Source organism: Helobdella robusta (genome assembly GCF_000326865.2).
Source record: "Helobdella robusta unplaced genomic scaffold HELROscaffold_12, whole genome shotgun sequence".
NCBI lineage: Eukaryota > Metazoa > Annelida > Clitellata > Rhynchobdellida > Glossiphoniidae > Helobdella > Helobdella robusta.
The window spans coordinates 1,941,991-1,969,792 of record NW_008703664.1 but is presented as its reverse complement, the minus strand read 5'-3'; the positions used below and the strand labels follow the sequence as shown (position 1 = coordinate 1,969,792).

The 27,802-nt window shown below is 30.5% G+C and overlaps 3 protein-coding genes across 3 annotated transcripts; all 3 read right to left on the bottom strand.

Annotated features, from left to right (window-relative positions):
• Window positions 1-9,582: 9,582 nt before the first annotated feature.
• Window positions 9,583-13,161, bottom strand: HELRODRAFT_167857 (hypothetical protein; the record flags this gene model as incomplete). Its single annotated transcript, XM_009013586.1, has 5 exons — window positions 9,583-9,651; window positions 10,304-10,401; window positions 10,790-10,865; window positions 10,979-11,107; window positions 13,015-13,161. 5 exons carry the CDS (start codon window positions 13,159-13,161, stop codon window positions 9,583-9,585), a joined length of 519 nt encoding a protein of 172 aa, XP_009011834.1.
• A 3,844-nt stretch (window positions 13,162-17,005) lies between these two features.
• HELRODRAFT_109396 (hypothetical protein) lies at window positions 17,006-21,453 on the bottom strand (the record flags this gene model as incomplete). Its single annotated transcript, XM_009013585.1, has 9 exons — window positions 17,006-17,292; window positions 17,582-17,764; window positions 17,951-18,067; window positions 18,187-18,882; window positions 19,018-19,167; window positions 19,556-19,726; window positions 19,913-20,053; window positions 20,164-20,290; window positions 21,194-21,453. 9 exons carry the CDS (start codon window positions 21,448-21,450, stop codon window positions 17,107-17,109), a joined length of 2,028 nt encoding a protein of 675 aa, XP_009011833.1. The 3' UTR covers window positions 17,006-17,106.
• A 1,430-nt stretch (window positions 21,454-22,883) lies between these two features.
• HELRODRAFT_185311 (hypothetical protein) lies at window positions 22,884-27,519 on the bottom strand. The gene is made up of 14 exons (XM_009013584.1): window positions 27,419-27,519; window positions 26,994-27,202; window positions 26,673-26,770; window positions 26,516-26,597; window positions 26,363-26,448; window positions 26,161-26,236; window positions 25,977-26,039; window positions 25,410-25,479; window positions 25,107-25,225; window positions 24,476-24,565; window positions 24,322-24,405; window positions 24,063-24,179; window positions 23,386-23,553; window positions 22,884-23,262 (listed from the first exon to the last, which is right to left on the bottom strand). Exons 2-14 carry the CDS (start codon window positions 27,198-27,200, stop codon window positions 23,158-23,160), a joined length of 1,365 nt encoding a protein of 454 aa, XP_009011832.1. The 5' UTR covers window positions 27,201-27,202; window positions 27,419-27,519; the 3' UTR covers window positions 22,884-23,157.
• Window positions 27,520-27,802: the final 283 nt, after the last annotated feature.

The window sequence follows — 27,802 nt, the reverse complement described above, 5'->3', positions numbered from 1 at the left end:
ACGTTTTGATCGCAACAAAAAATGGTTGAATAAAAACATTTCACCATACAATCACAAAAGTTGAAATTATTAACATAAAAAACAAATAGGAATAGTAAGACAAATAGGAATATCTGCAACATTATCGGCACAGACGAAACATCGCACTCAAATATCACATGTAATTTCAAAAAGAAAAAGAAAAAAAATAATAACAACAAAAATGATAATATCAATAGCAAAAACAAAAACACAAAAAAAATAAATAAATAAAAAAGGATTGTTCGAAAAAATGAAAAGAAAATCTCCTAGCAATTAAACATCAAAGTAAAATGAACTGATCGTGATCGGTTAATCCATTAAATGACTCTCAGCTGCATGAACCAGAAACATTTCATCACTATTGTTGTTATTGTTGTTGTTGATGTTGTTGTTGTTGTTTGTTGCTATGGTTTTTGCATTGCAAGTTTGCATTGTTGATGTGATATATTTATCTGCAAATGGTTTTTGGCAATGTTGTTGTTTGTTGTTGTTGTTGTTGCTATCCATAAATGTTCTACTTGTGTTGTTGTTATTTGTTGTTGTTGTTATTATTATTGTTGTTAGTATTGTTTGTTATCTATTGTATGTTTTGTGTGTCTTGTTGCTTGTTTTTTCATTATTATGTTGATAGTGTTGTAGTTGATTGAGCTACTTTAGAGATTCAATCGTTGCCAGTTAATAGTAATGCGGTTTTTTATACAACTGTTACTAATTAATTTAATACATAAATAATATAAACCGTTTTGTATGTTTGACACAAAGTTTATCATTTCTGTATTATGTTCTTAAGATTTTAACCGTAACATTAATAGATTTATTAAGTGTAATTGTTGTTGTTGTTGTCGTTGTTGTTGTTACATGTCTAAAAATTAATGTTTTGTTCTGCAGTTTGCATTGTTGATGTGATTATATATAAATAATAAATACTACATCATGGATACTTCGGTGTGTTCGTAAGAAAGAAGATTGATGAGATGATTCGGGATTTGCATCGTTTTGTATGTACTTACAATGAAAAAATATGATCCAATACATCACATTCACAATTCAACAACATATTATAAGACCCTAACTGAAAAATATGTTATAAATTTATGGTTACATAACAAGAAAGCATTTCAGTTGATGTCATTTACAATCAACGGTTCATATACAACGCTTCATGCGCAATCGAAACGAAACAATGGCTCATTATTTGATTTTTTGTGGGAGCCGCAGAAATGATAGATAATAAGCAATTTTGCTTTTTACTTTGATATCAAGATCTAACAAGAACATAAATGGAGGGAAAAAATGTATGGAGATGGAAATAAAAATAAAAGAAATAATCTTATTTATCTGATTTCTTAACCACTCATAATGGATCGAATTTAAAATTTGAAGTACACACCTGTGATCATCTAAGTAAGTCTGAAAGTTTTTTCTCTCATCCCCCCCCCTCTCTCTCTTTCTCTTTCTCTCTTTATATGCATAAGTTTTTTTCTAGAAGATTTTGTATGCACTTGTAGAAGTCAGTGCATGTTTGTACGTGTTTCTGAGCATTCGAATTCTTCTCTGAATGAACGCCTTTGGATGCTGTTATATGAATTTTTGCCGAATATTTTTGAGGTTAGTTATTGTGGAGATGTTGGCGGGTAACTGACATTTGAAAAGAAGCAACCATTTATTTTATTTATCATTTGTTACCCACCTAATTAATTATTAACTGCTCGTCTTATCAAAAAGTAGACGTGAGAGCAGAACTATATTATATGAGATACAATATTATGTGGTGGTGATGCAATTTTGATGTGATTTGATGCGATTAGATGGAATGTCATGCTGATGCCATGTTGATGCGACGAGGGACGGGAGAAGTGGAATTAGCGTGAGACCACCCATGCTGTTGTTCGATGATGTTATCAGAAAGAAATACATGTACCTACATACATCACGATCTGCTTTCCATTTGAAACAATGCTTGAAGGATGAAATATGTAAGCCGAAATATTTTTCTTCATGAAATATTTTTATAATTTGTTTACGCAAAATGCTTATCTTTATTGTTTCATATATTTAGTGTTTTGTTCTAAAATTCTTATTCAATGAAAAAACCAAAATTAAATTATAAAATAAAATCTAAAGAAAAAGAAGCACAAAGACAAGCAGCGTCTTTTCCTTTCATCTTGATGCGTTTAATAAGTACATTAATGCACACGCACCGCAATCCATCCATTAACTCGCACACAAATACGCAAGAACACGGACGCACGCACACATGTACGCACACAAATGCAGTGCGTCAAAGTCGGATGTAAAATATCCGACTCCGACCCAGGCCCTTCAAAAAAATCCGACTCCGGTAAAGATCTCCGACCGACTCTAACGCATACGCACAGATGTAGGCACACATACAAAGAAAGGAACAGGAAGACATTGACGTAATGAAGCTACACAAACACGCTTATTCCTGCATTGCCGAGTTGTACGTGGGTGAATCGTACTTGATTGCACCTACAGTTCGAACCGGTTTCAAACTTCTTTCATCTTTATTTTCATTAATTCAAAATATAAACAAGTAAACAGGTAAAGTAAGCATAATAGTAATAATAAAAATTTCTATCTCTACTGATAATCGTAATAATAATGAATGTGAAAGCAAGAGCAACAACAACAACAAATACCAACATGTGATGATGAAAATAATAATAATTATTATTATTCTTATTATAAAAATGATAGAAACAACAATACTAGTAGTAATAATAAGAAATAATAAGAAGAAAAAACAATAATAACAACAAAAACAATAATTGATTCCTTCAAAATGAAAAAATACTGAAAAACAATAACAAGCTAATTTGAATTTGAATGCAGGTATGACGATGACATGTGCATATGTGCATCGTACCATGCCACGTGAGTCTTAATCTCAGTTCCTCCTCCTCTTCGCTCTCATGTAAGACTTCAATGGCGGATCAACTTTATTTTTTCATTTATTAGTTTGTTGTTCTCTCTCTTCAAACTTTAAATGGTCATCGAGTGCATTGCAATGAATAAGCTCCACTCCACCGCTATTTCTACTAACCCTAACCAAAACTATGAATGGGTATATAAAAACAAAAATTGTTAACCACCATTGGTTTTAAGGTTTTTTAGAATTAAAATATTCATTTGGATGTTTAACAAATGATTTCATTCATGGTAATTCAAAGGCCTTATATACAACTGCCTTACTTCCAATTTCCGTTTCGAAATGAAACAGCGATTCCCTCATCTCAATATCATGTTAATTGTTATTGATTTCAACTATTCCTAATTCACGTTTGAAAAATCAAACTTGAAGGATAGCTAACTCAAGCCATGTAAGAAGTGGAGCGAACATTCGGTCTGGATGTACTATAATGTTCTTGTGGTGAGCTCACTATTACATTTTTATACGATCTACCAAATAGAAGAATTATGCACCGTAAGTCATGTAAGGTTTTGAAAATTATGAAAAAATAAATCTAAAACACGATTTTACGCAATTAAGTCTCGATGTTTTACCGCACAATTTATTACATAGCTATGATTTTTATTATTTTAGTATAATTTTAATATAATTTTGAAGCCATAATTGTTATAATCCAATAATTTTCAAGACGAACTTAAAAAACTAAAACCTGTTCTGTTATTTAGGTACTTAACTTTGCTGAAGCTAGGATTCGTTTGATCTACGCAAGTTGCAACTCTCTAGAGACATAAACTCATCACAACGCAACGTTCAACTGCACATGACAGCAGTTACATGCTCTCTAAATTTTTATTTTCTCGTGAAAGTGAAATTAGTTATCCACACATAACATGTTTCATCGGATGTCGTTGTTTAGATTCATTGTAATAAATTATGTTAAACAATCATTCGCCTAGTTATTCAACCATTAAAAATGAATAAAACTCTGTTGTGTGTAAATTGATTATCAAAAAATAGTTAAAGATGATAAATGCGAGTCAAGTGCAACAAAAAAATGTCTCAATGAAATATAGTTTTTTTTTCAAAATTATCCAAGCAGTGAGACATTAAAATAGCATAGGGACTGAGAGTCGTAATGGAATGCCACTTAAATTTAAAATGGGTTAATTCATTTTTGAGGTTGTCGAAAATGTTAGTTGAAAAATTTTCATAAATTAATTTCAAAATAAATCGAAAGTTACGTAGATTTCAATAATTTAAATAGCATGAAATAAAATAACACAAACAACTTATTCACAATTTAAAGGAACTATTTATTTAAACAAAGAAATATTTTCAAATATAAATATTTGAGATTGCTGTTTATATATATATATATATATATATATATATATTTATATAAATATATATATATATATACATAAGATTGCTGTTTATATATATATATTTTTTTACAATATTCTATAAATATATATATATATATATTTTATAAATTTTATAGAATATTGTAAGAATTATGGTCTATTACCAACATATAATATATATATATATATATATATATAGTACAGAACAATCAAATAAAACAAATGAGTTTACCTTATAAACATTACAATATTTTTTGAAATTTAAATTATTATTACCATTACCATTATTAATACCACCATTATTACTGCTATTATTACTATCATTATCACCATTATTATCATTATTAATAATATTATTATTATAATTACACGTAGAAGAAACATTCAAAGAAAATTTATCATTAAAACAAATACACAAACTCAGATCATCAGTAATCAATTCATCATTCAATTTAATAGCAAAAAATGTCGCTTTTTTTTTAACACCCATACAAAATTTCAATAAATTCCAAGTTTTTTTACCATTGCTTTTAACTTTATTAAACAAATAATAATAATGCATGTGTTCCGAAACCTTACACAACTTTGAAAATAAATTCTTATATTTAATATATTTCAAACGGTCAACAGATGATTTTGATTTTAAAAAGTTTTTCTATAAAATATTTTTAGTCTTTGATGAAGTAATTAAACCATTGGTAATCCAAGGTTGCTTTCTTTTTTGTTTCAAAGGTAATGATGTATAACAGTATTGCAAAATAGCATTTTTTAAAACACTGGTAAAAAATGAAAATGCTTTATCAGTATCAAAACAATTATATAGCGGATTCCAGTCAAAACCTTACAAGTTTCATTAGATAAATAAATTCATTACTGGCGTTATTGCTAATTGCATTGATATTGAAGTCTCCTAGGATATAGACATATTTGCTTGATTTAGAAATTTTTAAAAGTAAACATGTAAAATCATTTAGAAATAAATTTAGGTCAGTATTATGGGGACGATAAATAACATAAATTAAGTAATTATGACATTCGATAATTAACAATTCAACAATTAACAATTCAAAAGTACGTGAAAAATAGACAAGGTCATCACGAACAACATATTTTAAAAAGTTTGATATAAATATACCAACACCGCCACCAGTAGAGGAGACACGATTCAATATGTTTCTATTAATAATTCCAGATCTCTTCTTTCTTTCTCCTATCTCTTCTGGGGTACCTCAAGGCTCTATCCTTGGTCCTTTACTTTTCAATATAAATGATTTCGTTAATTGTTCTAGAATTTTAAAATTTATTCTTTTTGCCGATGATTCCACTCTGTTGTTCTCTAATTCTAATGTTAGTCAATTGGTATCAATTTTCAATGAAGAGTTACGTAACGTTTATAACTGGGTTCTGGCTAATAACTTAAGAATAAACATAGCTAAAACTAACTTTATTTTATTTGGACCTAAGATTCGAACAAGTGTTATTGATATTCAGGTTTTATTAAATAATGTTTGCATTAACAGGGTTGAATCTACAAAGTTTTTAGGTGTCATTATCTCTAGCAATTTATCCTGGACTAGTCACATTCAATTCATTTCACAAAAGGCTTCAAAAAATTTAGGAATACTTTACCGACTGAAATCAAGGTTTCCAAGACATATTTTAATAACACTATATAATTCTATTGTTTTGCCATTTTTCACCTATTGTATTTCTATTTTGGATTTTACAACAAAATCTAACGTTCGTATGTTGATTCTTTGTCAAAATTATTTTATTCGTATTTTGTTTGGGTTACCAAAATTTGAGCATATCAGTCATTTGTTTATATCATCTGGTATTTTAAAAGTTTACCAGTTACACATTCTTTTCTCGTTAATGTTTTTTTATAAATTATTTAAACTAACTTTTTGTCCTTCCTTGTGCCACCAATTAAATCATTTAATCAATAACCGATCAATATTTTTAAGACATAATATAGATTTTTATTTTCCTAAACCTCGTACTAACTTTTTTATTAATTCCGTCTTTCATGTCTCTTGTCGACTTTGGGACTTATTACCAATTCACGTAAAAAATTTGAATATTGCTCTTTTATTTAAAAATTCAGTTTATCAATTAATCTTAACAAATCATTTTTCCTCTTTCATTACCGGTTAATTCCACGTGTAACTATGTTATTGTTTTCATTTGGTTTCTAAGGTTTTTGTCGATTAATTATTACTATTTTGTTTGGTTCTATTTTTTTCTTTCTTTTTATCATTTATTGTTTATCTTTGTTCGAATTTTATTCAAATTTCTGTTTCGGTGACCCAACAAGTGCAAACTTCGGGTCTCCTAGTATTATGTATTTTATGATACTTTACTGAATAAAAGATTATTTGAATTTGAATATATATATATATATATATATATATATATATATATATATATATATATATATATATATATATATATATATATATATATATATATATATATATATATATATGGAAGTTAAACGAACTAATCTAACAATGGTCTATTATGGCCTATTACCAACATATATATATATATATATATATATATATATATATATATATATATATATATATACATATATATGGAAGTTAAACGAATTAATCTAACAATATATATATATATATATATGTGTGTGTGTGTGTGAGTTTGTGTGTGTGTGTGTGTGTTTGTGTGTGTGTGTGTGTAATAGACCATAATTTTTACAATATTCTATAAATTCTACCGTTAACATATTAACGCCTAACATTCGGTAGAATTTATAGAATATTGTAAAAAAATATATATATAAATATATGCGTGTGTGTGAAAGTGTTTGTATGTGTGTGTGTGTTTGTGTGTGTATGTGTGTGCGTCTAAACGTATAATACTCAAAATGAAAATAATAAACGCTTTTAGAAAATGTTTATTATCTTATCGAATTATATCAAGACTTCTCTTCTTTAATCTCACCTTTACTTATTCACTTCCAAGTGTATTAATTTATTCCAATATTTATTTATTCACAAACAAAACATAGTCTACACCCAACTACAGCATGTTGTTGTAAGCGGGCAGGCACGTAACAACAATGAAGCATACACGCACACATACGCAAAGGCAGACATCATAATGCTGGTCTCATGACGGCAATCTTTATAATGACATCAGCCAGTAGGTGCTCCTAATTGTTTCAGCGTATGAACGTCATAAATGATAAATTAGCTACAAATAATTAAGAAGCGACAAAGGAGACAACATTTTCAAACATTCACGTCTACTCAGATTAGGAAGGTTAGGATGATTATTTTTTTTTTGCATCGTACCAACAAACTGAACTAAACGTTGTTAACCTATTCTGCTATGATAACTTGTTCATTTTATTACAGGTTCTGTCTCATTACTCATTAATGTTAAGTTCCGTGTTATGTTGTAGATTAGAAAATTAAAGATTCCCACAATTGCTTCTTAATTTTTTAAGAATTTGGATGAAAATTGAAATAAATTACGGCGAAATAAAAAAAAATGAAACGTAAGTATAGTTAGGTAGAAGATATATATTCATAATTGAATTTTAAATTTTGACAAATCACTCAAAGTAGGGAGAAAGAGTGAAACAAAAACCTGTCAGCCAGAGCAGCGTAATAAATGGCAGACTCAACAAGTCAATTTGTTAAGAGATCTATATTACATTTGCACCAACATGGGTAATTAATTACTGCACTTTAGAAATGAAAAACTCAAAGATGCTCTTTTTGAAGTATAATCAGCTAATATAAAAATAACATTAAGGAAAGTAGTAATGGAGCAGTCAATCATAATCACTAACAATCATATATATATTTATATGAAACTAGAAACTCTATAGACAACATAATATAATAATAAGGATTTTTTTAATACTGAATTAAATGAATTGCGATCTACAGAACGATTCCTACGTATTCAGATAAAATATTGAGTAATCAGGTAGTACTATACTAACTAATCAGCAAACCATAGACTCTCACCTAATTTAAGTGACACGGTATGATTCAATATTTCAGTCATCACATAATGTTAGCTGAAGTTTTCTATAAGCTTAAATGAAGCCACTTTTGTTTTTCATTCAAATCAACACTATATTTAAATGGAACAAATCAATTGTCAAAATTGTTTTTAAAAGAAATTTAGTGTTATGGACACCAGAAACTCTATTGACAACATAATATAATAAGAAGAATTTTTTTAATACTGAATTACAATTACAAGTAAGGTTGTATGCAAATATTTTTTTTCTGTTCTTTACAAAAATTAAACCCAAAAATAAATATAGCAAGAGAAAGGGATTAACATGGAAAGAAAGAATAACATGACATAAACTGCAAAATTAAATTACTAAGTTAACGAGAATACATTTAAAACAATTTTAAGTATAAAATAAATGCTAAATTGCTATAGAATGTCAAATAAATAATTAATCGGAGTATAAAATCAATGATTATTTTCATTAAATATCTGGAATAAAAAACAAAACAAATGAATAAATTGAAAATAATTCATCACACAATATAAAAAGACATTGACACAACACGCAACCACAGTATACTACTCACAACCAACCAAAAACCTGAAACATGTCTAGCAACAACATTGTACAGTCGCCCGTCATGCAAAAATCATTTTTAGCGTGACAACACATCGACTGACTCAAAGCGCAACAACAATACTCTTCATTTCAGCTATCTTTCGTTCGCAGCAAAGGTCAGAGTTTATTTGATTTGCATTCATGTTTTGACGAGTGTATGTGCGATAATAATTTGTTGCATGTTCTTATGCATGCGTATAATATGAATGCGTTTTCTGCTGATTGAAACATCGGATTTGATTGAACAACAGAGTAAAGAAAATTAGAAGTATGTTTGAAAAGTTGATAATATTTCCGGTTTGTGAGTGAACACACACGTATGCTGGTGCGTGTATGTGTTTGAAGGTTTATTTAATTAGCACCATTTCGAGTCGCAGAGCGAAATTGGTATGTGAATAAGAAAGATGATGTCACATGTGTTCATGTTCATGTTGTCGCACGTTTTTCAAACGAGTGTGTTGTTGTGTGAGCGCTCAAGTGTTTTCTTGCTAGTATGTGTTGTATGTTTTGTTTGTTTCGTATTGTGTTGTGTGTAAATCGTGTTTCCTGCTTAAGTGCGAATGTGCTGATGTGTTTTTACACTTCTTCTCTTTATCATGTGGATGTGCTTTGTTCAATTTCGATTTGTTGGAATGCATTTGTTATTTGGGCAACTGGTTGTAATCTCTAACACATAAAAATATGTCAAAGACATATGAGGTTGAATCATTCTACAAAGACAAACCAAATAAATTATGTTTGATTTATTCATATATCTTTTCTTTTCTCAATTTCTCACTTTACTTTCAAAACCAAGATCAAAACTTCTTTGAAGATTAGGCAGTTTGTTATAAAAAAAGCAAGCACACAAATCTTATCCCAATTAATTAGCATCCACGCCAGTTTGATTCAAAATTTCCTTTCATCTCCCTTTCATCAAGACATTTTTAAACATTAAACAAACAATCAGGAGATGGAACACCAAGAATAATTCAGACAACAAACAAGAAGAACAAACAAGCAAAAAAATCACAACCTACATCTACTTACTACTTCTTAATAGTTTTTTTTCTCATTTCAATTAGAGCTCTCTTGAAACATTTATGTCATTTTCAGATGATTTTTGTTCTTCACTCATTCGTTTGCGCATGTCTTGTGTGAATTTATTTTTAAACAACGACTTCAATAAATACGATCTTGTTGTTAGTGGATGCGGTGCCACAATTTCAAGAGTGAAAAAATTAAAAATAATTTAAAAAATTAAAAAAGCAGAAATGAGTAGTAGCTAGAAAATTTAATTCGCAAAACGTTTGACTGACAGTCAATCAAATAATAAATTACTGAATAAGAAACTGCTGAGCAAAAAATTCATTTTTGACTAACCGTGGAGTTGAGTGGGGATGATGTTGGGTAGGGGTAGGGCGGCAGGAATGGGTAACCGAAGGGGATGTGGTCTCTGAAAAAAAACCCTGGCATCTTCACTGTAAAGTTCAGTAGGTATTTATCAAAAAAGTTCATTTGGGATGGTGAATTAATTGAAAATTTTCAAAAAGGCATCAGTGATTTCACTTGACGGCACTAATAGAATGTAAATAATTTTCAAAAAAAAATTATACAAGGTCTTATATAATGTAGCACATGTATGACACATAAATAAAGCCATGCAATGTTAAAAAATGTGACAAACTGAATGATAGATTTGACTTAAACAACGTCAGATAGAAAATTTAATCTATGTGCTGTACGTTGATTTAATATATACTTATAACGACATACGAAGAGATAATTTAAAATATTTTAAAGATATTAATTAAATATTTGACATATTTTTATGGTAAAGATTGAAATGGATCAAGTGAGAGAACCAACCTCCTGACGAGTTGAATATATTATTTTTGTCATCTGGGGAGAAACATACTTGACTTTCGATGTCCGAAGATTTACCCTGTGTGTGTGTTTGCGTGTGTGCGTGTGTGTGTGTTTGCGTGTGAGTTGGAGTATGGTGTGTATGCTTGTGAGATGTGTGCTTGTGTGATATGGTTGTCATGATGGATGTACGTGAGTGTTATATTTGTTGTGATGCATGTGGATGTATTGTGTTTTTTCTGTGAAGTATGACGGCAGAGTTGTGTTGTTGTGTATTCGGTGTGTGTCGTGTAGCAGTTTGTGTTGTTGTCTGTGCAGTGCCTTGCGTGATGTTGGAGTTGTGTTGCTGTTTATGTGATGTTATATGATGTGCTACAATGGCACACATGTAATGTATGTGACGTTGTGTATGTAGATTGTGTATGAATGTTGTGTGTATGTGTGTGAGTAAGTGTAGTATATACGATAATACATGTGTGTGCGTGTGTGTGTGCGTCTAAAAAAACGTTTGAAGTTTGTTTTTCTCAATAAAACTGCTTGTTTGTTAATTTTTTAACATCATTTCAAAGCGTTTAAAATTTGCTAGCTGCAAGCAAGTTTATGTGCCGTGACAAGTGCAAATGTACTTTTGAAATGGTACGTTTTCATTACGACATGACGGCTTAATTATGAAAATGGGACAAAAAAGAAAAAAGTGAGAAGAAGGAAGATTAATGAAAATGCCTTCCTATCCAACCTCAGCAGCTGAATGATGAACATAAATCATCCAATTAATCGCCAAATGTGGTGTGGCATGGTGTGGCGTTCGCCGTTGGTCGCTTGTGCTTCACACAATTTTTGCGTTTATGCAGAAACTTCATGAAATAACTTTTATAAGTTGATATTGAAAGACTCTTCCTCAAAATAATGTTGACAAATTAAAAAAGTATGTGAGCTATTTCAAGTCAACGTATTTAGTTCAAGTGTATGAAAAGTGGTTTTGCAGGTTATGTGAATGGGTTGGCATTAAAAGTTGAAACAACGGGGAAAATTCAAAATGTTCAAAGATGCATCAAGTGGGTAGTCGGAGCCAATAAAAATAATAAAGCACGTTAACTCAAAAACATTCCTTTTTAAATAAAAAATTGCTAAAAGGTATGAATACAATTTTTGATCCGCTTTTTTTTTAAATTCCCTTTACAAAACTCCAAAAACCTTCTGATCATGAAGGCATTGTAATCTATGTATGCGATGAGTAGAACTTATTAGAATTAATTAGAAATATGTTTGACTTATTGAGGTCATAAAATCTCAGAATGTATAAAATGAGATACAAAATAGAATTTACTTTGCAAATATCTGTTTGGATATCTGGATGGAGAGAGGCTGGATGTTCAGCGTGGCTTGAAATTAGCACATTATAATCAGATACGTGTTGACAAATAAACAATTGAAAACAGATGGATAAACGATATATTATTAAAATGATTGTTATCAACAAAAGCACAAACATGCAATTTATCATTTCATTTATAAGAATTCGATTTGTGAAAATTGTTTTCACACAAACTACGTGAACAACAACTAACAACAGCAACCAATAGAAACAGTTGCAGCGGTAGCCAAGCACAATCGCAACAATCATCATCTTTTTAAAAAAAATTCATCTAATTAACATAATAAATATCGATATTTCAATTTTCAACTAACATCCATCAACATTTCTGCGCAAACACGTCAAAATTTAACACAAATGAATGAAAATTAAATTCGAATGAAAAACCAAATAAATATTTCTGACAGAAGCATCACAAGTATCACAAAAATTACAAAAATGTTGTATTGAAAGTTACTGATATTAGGTATAGTGGGAGATATGTATCAAAATACATATATATATAAAGGATAAATAAAATAAATTACAAACATGAGCTTCGCCATAAAATATTGTAAACAACGTTTAACCGAACCTCTACAACGTTTTAACATCATTCATGACTGTGATATGGAGGAGAGACAGCCTTCAAAACCACATCAATGGCAAACAATCCAGCCCCGAAATCAACCGCAGATCAACAAAAGAACAACATCGACGTGCACAACACAAAATCATGTACAACACAGCCTCAAAATAACAACACAACACCACACAATCACAGACATCAAAAACAACACACCAAGGACAACATCGCCGACAAATAAATAAAAATGGAAAAATGAAAAAAAAAATATCAAACAATCAAACTGACCTCTTCTGTTTCAGTCAGCAATCCCATCTTTTCTTCATTCAAATTTTCCGACCTCTTCTCATCCTCTCCCTCCCCCTCGTCTTTGTAAACTTTGATCTCGTCAGTTGACGCTAGGTCGTCGCTGGCCACCGAACTTGCTTGTGGCATGTCGTCGTATGGACGTTCTTTTATCTTCTTCGATCTTATCTTCTATTGATTCTATCAAACCCTGGCTTGAAATTTTTTATTCTTTGATGCTCTTCAAACAGATCTTCATTAATCCGACATGCAAGAGGGCATTTATTGTTTATCGTATATAATGTGTATATGTGTGTGTGTATTTTGTGTGCTGTCGATGATGACTTATTTAGTTTAACAAGCCAAGTATTTGTATATCCAGATTAGATAGAAAATATTTTAATACAAAAATGTTTTATCGTAACCTCTAGCAAGAGAACAAAATATACATACATACATACACATACACCTAGTAATAAATAAAAGAGTTACCATAAAGAAACGACAAACAGCTTGTTATTAGTTAATTATTATAATTGACGAATATAACCATTAAGAGTCATAAACAAATTAATTATCTATCTATCTATCTATCCATCCGACTGAGTTATTGGATGACAGTTGCTAATATTTAATAGGGTGACAACGAATGGTCAAAACAGTTGTTACAGTTACAACAAATCAATGATAAAAAAACAGCACGACTGATGATGATGATGGTGATGATAATGATGATGTGATGATGATGATATGGTGAAGCTGTCGATCTGGTCCAGAAAAGTTGGACCTTAAAAAGTGACCAGAGTGACGAAACCTCCTCGAACCTAGCAAGCCAACAACTCTTCGTTTGTTCATCGGCTTCAAAAAACAGTCAAAGCGTTATATACATGCGAGTACCTATACATTACATGTGTATATTTATTACATATATATGTATATATATATAATATATTTATATATATTTTTTACATATATGATATATTAAATGTATAGGCATATTGTGTTTTATATATATTAAAATACAGATACACATAAATCTATGAATATATACATTATATATATATATATATATATGTGTGTGTGTGTGTGTGTGTGTGTGTGTGTGTGTGTGTGTGTGTGTGTGTGTGTGTGTGTGTATGTGTGTGTGTACCTGGTATATTACGTTCCTCGCTTGTAAAACACCAAAAATATATTTGATTTAAACGAGTGGTATATATGTACGTATTACATATAAAAGTGAGCGTATATCTTAAAATGTAATGTACATAAGGCGTTACAAAACATTAATGTGAAGATCATGATTTTTATGTTGTATTCACTTTTACAAAAGTATACATTACACAAAATATACATGCATACTTGCATGTGATGAATTAATGCATATACGAGCTCGTGGCATAAGATACATATGCATGCACGTATACTGAGGATCGTGATAACAATGAAGACGTTTGGGGGGAAATGTATACAAATACGTCTCATATTTTAATATTCGTGTTATATACAATAACATACGTATACATTGTATATATATATATATATATATATATATATATATATATATATATATTATTCATTTGTGTATGCAAGCCTTTTTAATAACATTGTGTACAAGTTAACGTACACATATTTATTTACTTGATAAGTAATTTATTGATGCTCATATTAACGCATTAAATAACGCCAGTGTTTTATTCATATTATATTATTTTAGTACATTAATCAGTGCGTTGATTTATGCTCACATACTGTGCTTTTTTTAAAACGCGCACTGTAAATAATATTTTTATTAGTATGAAAGTAAATTTGTGTAAATATATTTTTATCACACGTGTGTGTGTGTGTGTTTGCGTGTGTTTGTTTTGTGTGTGTGTTTGCGTGTGTGTGCACAATGGAAATATAATAAAATAATGAGTTAGATATTACCAGTGCATCTGTAGCATCAATTAACCGGGTAAAGAATAGACAGTGCGATCTTTTCTAAATGATTTCATTTATTTTTATGTCTTTCTCATGTGTAATCTGCACGGTGACCGATGTTTGATACTATAATGTTTGTAACACTGTATCTTGCATATTAAATTAATACTATTAGATTAGAGAGTAATGGTAATAGTAGTAGTAGTAGTAGTAGTAGTAGTAGTAGTATTAGTAGTAGTCGTTGTAACAGTAGTGGTAATAGTGGTAGTAATAGTAGTAGTAGTAGTAGTCGTCGTAATAAAAACGGTAGTAGTAGTAGTAGTTGTGGGGGTGGTAGTAACAGTAGTAATGGTGTATTATTATTTTTATTATCATTTTTATTAGTATCCTCCATTTTATTTATTTATTTCTTCAAAGACACAAAAAGTACAATTTGAACACAACGGTCGCCTCTGAACTCCCGGCGAAATGAAAGCAATTTGTTACTTCAAAAAATTTTGGAAAATTTAATATTTTCCGTTTTATATATATTCCAGACTTGTCTTTTTAAATGAATTTCTTTGTCCTTATCTGCTCATAATCTTCCCAGCATTCTTCTGTTCCCACTTCGCCATCATCATCGGCTTCATCATTATAAACTTTCATCCCTCTTTTTATCATCACCTTTTTATCTAATATTATCATTAGCATCATCAACTTTTAATTTCACCATCCTTCTTATCATCATCCGCAAACTCTTTCCATCATTGCATCCTGTCATTACCTTTTATTTCCATCATCACCATCATCACCATCATCATGACAGACACAGTCGTCATCATCATCATCTCATCTCACCGTGTCAACGAGCGGCTTATTGTTTGGCAATGAAAATATAAAATCAAGTCTCGTGCATTGTCTGATTTCAAACTTTCAAAGCATTGAACAACTAATAAGGACTCTCTCGCGAAGAGAGTAGAGCAAACACATGTCGTCTTCTTTCACACATGTCGTCTTCTTTCATTTCTTTCAAATAGTTTCCATTCCTCTGGCGCACTAACACACGCACAAACCAAAACGCTATCTCACGTGCATTCGTTCACAGAGATTTTCTATGAGTTTAGTGAGTTGTTTTTAAATTCTCTGTATCGCACCGGTCAGCCACAAAATATTGTACATTTATGTGCCTGCTGCATGTTTGATAACCAGTTAAGTTCAACGCATCCTTCAAGTCACGGACAAACATCAGTGAGAAAAATAGACGTGTTAAATAGACGTTTTTTTCAAACTAATTTCTTCGGGAAATTGCATAAGTGTACTCTTGAAATGTCTCTGGTCACTTATCATTTCGCAGTTTCGGATTTTGTGCATTTAACGATTCGCCACTGTGAACGAACCGCGTTCTATTTTCATGGCGCATTTCTGTCACTTCCCGCGTTTGCATCTGATTTTTCCACGGCCCTTGAATTCAATTGGCCGAAATTATTTTTTAAGATTAATTGTTCAAAAATTGTTATTTTTCTGAAATTAGGTTAAATCCTCAATTACAGTAAATCAACACAACCTACCTTAACAAACACACAGCACGTCTCTAACCTGCACTAAATATGAATGTTCACCTTTAAATACATTCATGTGTGAGTTGTGCAGTTATTCAACCTGCGTATAAGAAGATAAAAAGCATTGTTTCATAAAAAATTAGTGCGCACCTGTACAAAACAAGATAAGAGCGTTTAAGGCCATCTGGAAGCACCGAGACATCTTGAATTTTTGATGTATATACGATACGCGAAACGGCATCGCACTTTTCGGGCTTCAAACGTTCTCATAAAGAAATTATTTCAGATTCGCATAAAACATTTTGAAAATATCTAGCGCGATTGAGTTCGTTTCGAATGGCGAGTGTACCCGCCTTATTAAAAATCAACTCGAAGATTTTGAAAGTGAAAACTAAACTGAAAACGCAAGTGTGGATTGTGACCAAGTGTAACCGCGCCAACCTGCATGAAGATTTTAAACGGAAACAAAAACGGTTTCTAAGCTTGTTTAGGTATAATAGGTTGAAAGATTGACGAGTACACGAACTAACCCATGATGAAAACAATTTCATCATATAATTTTAAGTAAACAGCCGATGGAAAATTGTGAATAGAATAAACGATCAATTAAAAATGTTTAAACAAGCGTTCATTTAATTTAAACATCGATTATTTTTGGAGTTGGCTGATCGTAAGGAGACCACGGGTGCACTTGTGGTTCAAGAGGCATTGACCTCAACCAGGATTTGTAATTTAAAATGAATTTCTCAAAACGTTCCTTCAAGTTTTCAAATTTCTCCAGGTCAAAATCCTCGTTGTCGTTTGTTTGAAGACGTCGTTTCTCCTAATGTGAAGATTAAAAAAGAAACATTAATGCCGTTGTCGTTTGTGATAGAAACAATCGAAAATAAGTGTTCAAATCTGAGAGATAAAATTGAAATTTTAAAGATACTCAAACATTTTAGATTCATTTTCGATTTAATGCATTAAAAAGCGCTATACAACAGCCATGGCATAAATCAGATAGAGAATAATGAAAAATTAATTTTCCTGCAGCCAAGCAAATCATTTAAATTAACATTTCGTAGAAAAGCACAATTCAAATAATTTAAGTTTAAATATGATGAACTGACGTGATCCAAAATGTATGATTTGGCAATTTCAACCCCTTTGTCCAGCCTTTCTAAAAATTTGGTAGTCGGTCTTATTTGATTTTCTTTCATGAATTGAAGAATTTTTAATTTGTATCTGAAGTTCAATTTTGATTGATACAAAAGGATGTCACATATTTCAACGTTTGGCACCATTTTTAAATCCTAAAAGAGAGAAAAAAGTTAAACAGAAATAGTTTATATTTTTAATTAAAATGTTCTTATTTTTTACAATTGCGAAATCGATGGAAAATATAACATTAAATCATAAAAATAGTATATTAAATGTATAAAGATTAAAGTCAGCTATCAGAATTGTCAACTATGATATAAAATAAACAATATATACACCATCATGCTTTCTAAAAGCTTCTTTCCTCTAGTTTCACTGGAACATCCCATTGCCAAGCAACCAAACGTTTTCAAATCGGGTTGAAGGTCATAGGTGGTCATCAGATTCAGAACATTCTATTCATTTAAAAAAATTGGACAAACTTGATACATTTTTGAAAATATTTAATAAAATGAACACTACGAAATGCACAACGTTTTAAAATGGTGAGCAACATTCCTTTCCACATGATTACCTTGGCATCTTTGAACTCCCCTCTCAAATTTTTCTTCCTGATGAGGGCATTGCAGAAAGACAAATCAGGTTTAAGGCTGTTCTCCTGCATGCACCTCAACAATTCATCATCACTTTCTTTAGATGAAGGAATCATATCTAAGAAGAATGCAAAGGTTTTGATGTTTGGTTGGCACCCATCCTTCTTAAAATGACTCAACATTCCTTGAACCCCTCCAAGAAGCGCCAGCCGATCACTTGCTGACACTAACTTGCTATCATCAATTGAAAATAGCGAGGCATTTTTTACAAAACTTGGATTCAAAATGTTAGGAACTGGATTAAAAACATTTTTAACTGGCTCTAACGCATTATGTTCAACACTATGTTTCAAACTTAAAGAACCAGTTGGTTCAAGATTAACGTTAGTGTTGAGTTCGTTAAAATCATATAAATATTTCTCTTCTGGAGTGTTTGATGTAAGAGGAAGATAATCAACTGCATTGCTTGCTGCTTTGTTGTCACTGGTTGAAACATTTTCGGACGAAAGTTTTAAAAATTTATCTGCTGAAAAATTGGAGTTACTAGAGCACGAGTTATCAAAGAGATCCTCACAAATGAACTTGTTGCCGATATTACAGTCACGAGCAGCTCGAAGAAGCAGGTTGTAGTTGTATGTGCTGAACTTCAGTCGCTTCTTTCTCATCATCCTCCACAACTTTTTACATTTTGGAGATTAACAAAATAATATATTTAAACCATTTCCGCACATTTACTACATGAATAATTTAACAAAATTTCAGCAAGGTAATGTAATGATAATGAGAAAGAAATGAGTTGCTCAATAAATTACTTTGATGCAGAGTCCAAAGCCAGCCTCCCTGTCGGAAATGCACGCCATCATGAGGAAGTTGAATGTGTCACTGGACAAAGCATGCCTCTCACTTAAGGCCTCATCAGCCAGAACAAATGCCGTCTTCAAGTCATTCAAACGAGCGTAGGCCTGTGCAATGCAGTGAGTGGCATGTTCAACAAAGATCAATATATCTAAAAGTAACAAAGCGTTAACTTAAAACACTGCTGGAAGATTTAAATATCATATTATGTAAAACTTTTATCAAAAAACTCTCTAAATTCAATAACTAAAAAATAAAAATTTTATACATTTGATTTTTATCAAAGCATATCTTGGAGACCCTAACTTTTATTATTGTATAAAATGAAGTCACCATAGTAAAGGTACATAAGAATGATCTTATTTTCATACTTAAAACCAATATAGAACAATGATGGCATACACAAAAAGAGGAAACTTAGAAAGTTTAAAATTTTTATAAACATTAGCAAATATAAAACAATGAAATGCATGATTAAAAAACACAAAAAATGACCTTGATCATGGCTCTGTATGTGATGATGTTGACCTGGACATCCTGCTTCTTCATAAGCATCCTCAAGTTGTCAGCTCTCTTCTTGCCATCCTCTTTACTAGGTGAGTTGCTGCAACTGTTGAACAAGCCTGTGTATGTCGGGTCATCCGCACGAATCCCAAACTTTTTCATCTTCATGAAAAATATTTGCAAGGTTAAATAAATTATTTGTCATTTTAAGAAATATTACATAAATAAACAATTGTTTTATCTTAATTAATTTATACAGTTATTAAAAAAATAAATTATTTGTGCTAATTTTGTTATTTCATAAAAAAAAAAAAATCTCTAATAGAGAATAATAAACTCTTAACTGACTCTGTTAAAAAGCTGGAATGCTTTTTTTGTATACCCTACTCTGCCAAGAATGCCAATGAGAGTATTAAAGACATAAGCATTTGGTCTCACTCGATCATCAACCAACATCTCTTTCTCCAATACTTGCAATGCCTCGTATACCTGCATACATTCATCAATTAAAACTATTAAATAAAATTATAAACTAACGCAAATTATTATTAGGATGAAATTAACAAAATTTATTATTGAAAAATAAAATGCTTTGCAACCATTCCTTCTTTTCCAAGTTTTTCAATTTTCTTCCCATACCAGTCTGGTTCATGTTTCCTAAATTTTGAGTCTAGTCTCCGGTAAGGAAACTCAGATTCATCTGATTCATCCTCATCATCTTTAAATCTGAATGTTTAAAAGAGGACTCTATAATGAGTTTCATGAATGCATGACAACATGTGTAGTACAATAAATATGCATGCAGTTTGTACACCTACCTACAAATGCATATGCTGTCTATGACAATAGTGCTGAATAATAAAATGAAAGTTTTTTGTAAAAACTTCAATTTAACTCTTAAATTGAAATTTAAACTAAATTTTTGAAAATGATAGAAGTAGTAAAATTTTTTTACGACAATGGTTCTAAATAACTGTCATCTTCATGTTCATTTGGAGTAATTGTAATTAGGACTTTAATAAATAATGTTTGTTTATGTAAAATTAGCAATCCACTTTCTTCAGTTTTTATAATTGAAAAAAAAACAAATGTAAAGAGCTTTTCCAATATTTCAAAAAGTGACCCCTGAAAACCAATTAATAAATAAATTAACTAAATAAAAAAAATTAACTAAATAACCAAATTATAATTATAAAATATTAAATTAAAATTATAAAATTATAGTTGCAGATCAAATTTTAAATATTTTTAATCATGTCAAAGTTCTATGTATTAAGTTTTGAATGCTTATCTTTTTAAAAGTTTAGTTTTAATTTGAAAATTAAATTTTATAATATTTATAATGAATCATTAAAAAAACATAGCTAAGCCTTAATAAGGATAAAGATAGGACAGCTTTTGCTTTTAGAGAAGAATTTATTTAGATGTGACCATGAGAGTAAGTGTAGAGTAAATTTAGTTTTTACTTTAGTAGCATAAAAAGAGTAGCATTCATTAGGTCATTAGGAGGATTAGAGTTTTTTTTGTAGGATTAGTATAAGTGTATAGTATATTATAGTATTATAAAGTAGTTAGTATAGTTAGTAGTAGAAATACTGTCATGTTATTCACCAAACCTACAGAACTAACATTTTCTCATCTAATTTGTCGTCACGTTTGTTGATTGAAGTTGATGATGATAACGTGCCGAAAGTGTTCATCCAACCATCCGAAGACCTCTTCATGAACAACTCCTCTGCTGTTATTTCCTGATCCTTTTTCATGCAATTGTTCTCAGCTTTTTTAACACTTAAGTCCTTTCTTGATACAATTTGATCAGCCGATTTTATTCCAAAACTCCGCAAACCTTTAAACTTTGCTAAACATCGCGAAGTCTTCAAAAACATTTCTCTCTAAACTTTAAAGAATCGAGTTAACTTTTAATTTGAAAACAATTTTCAGAACAAAGATTTTTTGATTAAGAAGTATATGCATATCAACAATATTATATTCTATGTTTCGTTTACGAATAAAAATGACGTCAGATGTTTTTGAAAAGTATAATTTGTTTATTCGATTGCGATATCAAACTTATTGTATTTACCTGTATTCTGGATTCTTGAAGTCACCCAACAAAAGTATTTACCTATAATTTCAAAAAATCCCATTCAATTAATTTTCGTGTAATTGTATGATGAAATATAGTTATAGTCGCCTATAGTATATTTAGAAAGCTGTCTTTACCAAAGAACTTACAACACGGACAATCTTTGTGCGATATACTTCTTAGCCAAAAGGCAGGGAAGTGATAGCAGCTAAGATAGAGCCTACAGATGGAGGTTAGTTTTGACTTAAAACATCAATTTTCGTTATCCAAAAAACATACAAAATAAAAAAGTCGATATTGAAGATTGATATTAACATATTAACAAAAGAAAATCATGAAAATTTGAAACAAATTTGGAAATTTTTGATTTGTTTTTTGTTCTTTTTTCAAGTTTCAATATTTTTTTCTCAAAAATAAAAAAAATCAACTCGCTAAATGCAGACTTGTCACGTTGTCTCCATGAAATTTTGTAATGGTATTGTTTTCTAGTACTCATTAAAACTGCATTGAAAAAACAGTTGTCAAACATCCATAAATACTGAAATACCAAACGGGCAAACAGTAAACAGGTTTGGCAAGCCAAAATGGAAAATAAAAATATTAGCTTCGCCATAATCTCCTTTCAGAGGTTTGAATAATTCAGCGCAGGTGAATATACATGAGTTCTCCTATCATATCAACAGCACTCATGAAAAATGTGCATTGCTTCTGACTACTTCTCCATCACTTACGATGAACGCCGTTGAACAATTCGGAAATAGCGCTTTATAAACTAATTGATTGATTGATCTGTTTTTTTGCATTAATGAGAATATAAAATATGGTTGCACTGTTTTTACGATTGTACGATTAAATATCCTCAACAAGTAGCGTGACTACTTCTGAATCTGAAGGCCGCCTTCCCTGGTCAAGTGTGTTTAAGTTTGCTGATTCCACCTGAAGCTGAAGCAATCTCACCGCAAATAAACATTAAAAACGTTATGAAAAAATAGATCTTTAATTCGAAGCAACCAATCAGTATTACGTAGACGACATTAGCAATGTGATATCAATAGAAAAGCTACACCACATGCTTACTTAACGTTACAACTTTTTGAAAAAGTGTTTTAATTATCGTAAAACCAATCCAAACATTTACTACATTCTGACAAATTATCGCCTAATGAATAAATCAACCATATTTTCCATAGCCGTACAGTCAACAGTGCTCAAAAAATCCAAGCCTTAACACTAATCGTATTAACAGACTCGAAATTGTATTTAGAAATATTCTCTCCGGTTACAACAATAACTACGGTTTTATTATTAAAGTTTAAAAACTGCGTGAAATCCGCACGTCACAATTTAAACTGTCAATGAATAAACTGATTAAAGAAGATTTATAAACAAATATAAATGTACATCTTAAAATTTCAATTATAATCAAAAGTACAAACATGATGATCGTGTTTTGATTAACAACTTACGTGGTACATGAAATGAAATCATCTTAAAACTCTAGTAAAAATTAGTTCTTGCACGCTTTCGTGATCGCATTCACAATAACAACAGGAGAGATGTTCTCTTCACACATGTTCACCAACTTTCTCAACGATTTTCTAGCATAGCCATTCTGGTATTGTTTAATAAGTTTATAAAGTCAATAAGATAATTTTCATACGAAGTTCAAACAAATACAGATTTTGAAAAAAATTATCTAAATATAAATTGCGAAATAAAATCAAATCTGCCAAACCTGACTGATGTCGTAGCAATGTTGATCGTAAACGTCTACGGCAGTCCTGTAGCAGTCGTGGTCAGTAAGAGGATGACTGGCACCCATCAGCCCAGCAAAATGTCTGTTCGACATCATGCTCACTCTTCTCACTATTCTCTTCATCAAATCTTCTACTTCGTCTTTTTCCTATTAAAAGTTCGAGCACAATAACCACATAACTTTATCCATTTATTAAAAAATTTGAAGATAAGATAGATTCCTGCTTAGAGTGTGGTGTGGTAGAAATCTTAGCAAACTCACCCCATCACATAAATTGGCATATTGATTAAAGACAGACTAATTCTATCCTTAGACAATTTTTAACATACTGGACGATATTGGTGGGAGACGATGTAATGATTAAGATAAGATGCCTGGTCGTATTTTTGCAGTGATAAGATTACAACACAAAAAGATCCAAGCCGATCACATGCAATGTTTGTGATGCGTGAATTCATTCGTAAATACACACGCGCTCTGTGTGAGTGAGTGTGTGTGTACAATTTTATTTTTAATACCACTAAGAGAGAATGTACTGGTAAATTCATCTCTGTTGCTCTTACAAAATAAAGATAATGCCGTAAATTTTCTTCCATGATTATGATGTGTACTCATTATTAAAAACTAAAAATTTTGTAATTTGCAGATCAAGCAACCTTAATCAGGGCTTTGACTTTATCTTTTAAAATTTGTTGTTCACTTGGATTGTTGGTGTTATCGAGTCTGTTGTACAGTATCGCCAGCGGTACATCTTCAGAAGGAACTGCATCAAACTATAATTAACAATAACTGTATCAAGCCATATCAAGTGATAACAAACTAAATAACGATTATAAAAACTAGGATTGATGCTGCAAACGTAAATTTAAAAAAAAATAAAATAAAACGCTTAAAATGGTGGAGTCGTTCACAGACCTTAATGGCTTGCATATTGGGGCGAGGATCGACATCGTATCCAGGTTCGCCTTGGAAGTTATCAAGACTCTGTCGACTGATTTTCTAGATGGAAAATTGAAAGATGTACAAGTTGCAAGACTAAAAATTAGTTAATAATATAAATAAAGCATACTGGTTCTCCAAATTCTTGCACGTGACTCGTGTTCGTGTCTTTCTTGACAACCAAATACTGCTTATGGATGGTCTCCATATTCAAATACTCCTGAACAACGATATCAATATCAACCATACATTACATTTAATTTCGTAAATAACTTGATAATTTTTCATGTTAGAAATAACTGCGAGTTTGCATCAAAACCATATAACTTCACTGCAGTATTAAAGGAAGTAGTAGTAATCAGTAATCAGAGCACTTCAACAGACTGGCTAGCAAACTTTGCAAAAATAATATTTTCATTCAGGAAGCGTGAAATATGATGGCAAATCAATTTAATAACAGCTGAATGAAGATACTAAATCTTGACATTATTATTATTATTATTATTATTATTATTATTATTATTATTATTGCTATTATATAAATAAATAAATAAATATCAAATATAAAAATTAAATCTTTAATGTAAATTCAAGATGAACGAATGCCATGAAACATCCGGATTTTTTTTATTTCTTAAAGACATTACATAAAAATGTTGACAAGTTTATTTAGATTTGTAAAAAAAATAATTCTTTGATATGCAAAGCATTGAAAGTATCGATTGAATGAATGAATAATGAATCATCTTCATACAACTCACAGAATCTGAATCTTCCATCCAATTGACACTGTACAGGTCGCCGAGATAAGTTTGTCTTTCGTCATCGTAGTAGCAGGCATATGATGATTCAAATGCATTGGCTGCAGTCGTTGCATAAACTGAATAGATGAAAGTACAGTGCAAGGATGTATTACATAATGATACAGAGTAAAGTAAATGGATTACACCTTGCTGGCAATAAAAAATTACTGATTGATGTCAAACATTAAACAAGAATAACTAAAAAATTCAAAATAATTTTTGTGTAAGAAAGAAGTCAAAAAATGACAAATTATTAATCACCACTGATGTTGCTGGGCAAAAGGTTTTCAAACATGGACCCTGACTCACATGCTTCAATGTAAATCACCATCTGCAAAAATTTATTCATAAAAAATTTGGTTTCATATGAAAAATGTAGCCTGTGAAAATAAGTATGAAACTAATAAAAGTCTAAAGACTGTTTTACAAAACATTACGAAAGCTAGTTGACGAGAAAATATTCTAAGATGTGGTGAAACAAAGTAGGCAAGGTGGCTTAGTAGGTTGAAAAATGGATTGTGTGGAAAAATGTGGAACTATAAGGACGGGATTGAAAGTAAAAGATCAAGAAAAAGATTCGGTGAAATTGAAAGCAGAAAGAACTAAAAATAATTTCAGCATCCATTGGAAACTGCAAACTTGAGTTTACTGCATAAATGGGTACTTGTTCCACTTAACAGTCTAGCAAACGTTACCAAAATGTCAGCAGGCAAGATATAACATTTTAACAGCAGTGATAGCATTTGCTAAAACATTTGCAAAACATAGCCATCAAAAGTAATCTCTTAAGATGAAATTTAAATAATTTACAAAAAATTAATTACAAACTTCGTTGTACTGATTCTTAGAATGCATAGATTTAATCGTCTGAATGAAATCTTTTGCATACAGCTGTAAAGCATTAATTTTTCAAAAAATCAATGCAAATCATCAATCAATTTTAAAACGATAAAAAAAATGGATTTTCATTTGACACAAAAAATAAATTTTAATTGTTTTCTAGATGGTGTACCTGTGAAGAAGGAAATGCCAGGAGACCTGGAGCTCCGTGGTCCACAAAGTTGACAAATATATGATCATTTGGGCCACTGTTGAGTGAGTCATTGTTTAACAAAAAAATTAAACTAAATATTCAATTTGAAATAACAGAAACTATCAAACTGTTTAAATTAATTTTTTTTTATAAGTATAACTGAGTTTGAATGCTTAAAAACCTCTTGATAACTTTTCCAGAACCAATATGCTTCATTTTTTCTTCATCTCCTCTTAAAACAGCTAAGAAATTTTCTGGAGTCACATCCTTTAATTCAAATTCATAAAAATTAATTCAACAACTAATTCCACAAAAAGTCATAAAAATAACCAACATGTTTTTTATAATCAACAACCACTCCTTTGTAAACATCTGGGCCATGGGGATGATTTATGATCTTGCCTTTTGTTGGGTTTCTTTTGAAAATAAAAAAAGAAATTATCACAATTCTAAAAATCTGTAATGATGAAAATCATTTGCTAAGAACTAACTCTCTGTTATCAGCGATGTCATCATACATCATGGTGATTATATTTTCCTCAGGAATGCCATGTTTTCGAACTACTTGATACGCATGACTGACATCAGCCTAAAAAACATTTTCTCCATCAGTTAAGCTTTCAATTATATATCAACATTTCAATATATCATATATATATATTATATATCAACCGAGATATTCAATAACTAATATAATATTATATAATATATATTATATAATTATGTGATAGAATAGTAAGTAGTTATTTTGATGGTTATTAATTAATTAATTAATGTAACTATATAATATGATAATCACTATCTATAAGTACCTGATGTCGATAGTTGTCCCAACCATTTGAACCTGCCACTAAAAGAACCCAATGGGTAGAAGCTGCTGAATTTTCGACAGGCTCTTTTGGGTCATTAAAAAATAAATTTTTTCGTAATTGGTCGAAATACAGCTTCTTACATTCTATCCCACAGGACAGAAAAACTGTCAGAAGAACAAAAACTAGAAGGCTTTTTCCCAAATGCATAACTGTAAGTAACAGTAACAGTAACTGATGTGAAAAATTATAAAAACCTCAAACTTCTAATTATTAATAATTTAATAATAGAAAACCAGATTGAATGAACTCAATGAAGCATTTATAAAAAAAATTCAATTAAAAATTCAATTTTCAAATTGAACTATGTCAGTTGGCAATTTAGAAACAGAAAACAGCAAGTCTATAACATAAGTCATAGCTATAACCTAATTTATCAGGTAGGATCTCACTAGAAAATATACTACGCCGACCGAATTGTCATGTGATCTCTTCTTAATTCCGATCCCGTCTTTGTTTCTGTCACAATGTTTATTATCATTTTGTTCAGAAAATCAGCTGACCGGGTGTGGTTTATTTGTCGTATTCGTTTCATAGACTTATAATCTAATCTCAACTTATAACATTATAAAATAATTATACTTTTATACCTCAACTTATATACTTATCTAGTTATACCTCAATAGATATGCTCAACATGTTAAAGTTAAAAACAACTGGTACAAAAATTTTATTTCCATAATGTAAGTTATTTTTTAATTAAGGTTAAAATAAAACTAAAAGTATATATATCTATATAACGCGTCTGCCAT

What these genes read in the sequence shown, in the direction of transcription:
- HELRODRAFT_185311 (XM_009013584.1), bottom strand. Translation starts at nt 27,200, where the DNA reads ATGCATTTGGGAAAAAGCCTTCTAGTTTTTGTTCTTCTGACAGTTTTT. An exon ending in GGGACAACTATCGACATCAG is followed by an intron (nt 26,771 to 26,993) that starts GTACTTATAGAT and finishes AATGTTTTTTAG; the next exon opens with GCTGATGTCAGTCATGCGTA. An exon ending in TGGCATTTCCTTCTTCACAG is followed by an intron (nt 26,040 to 26,160) that starts GTACACCATCTA and finishes AATGCTTTACAG; the next exon opens with CTGTATGCAAAAGATTTCAT.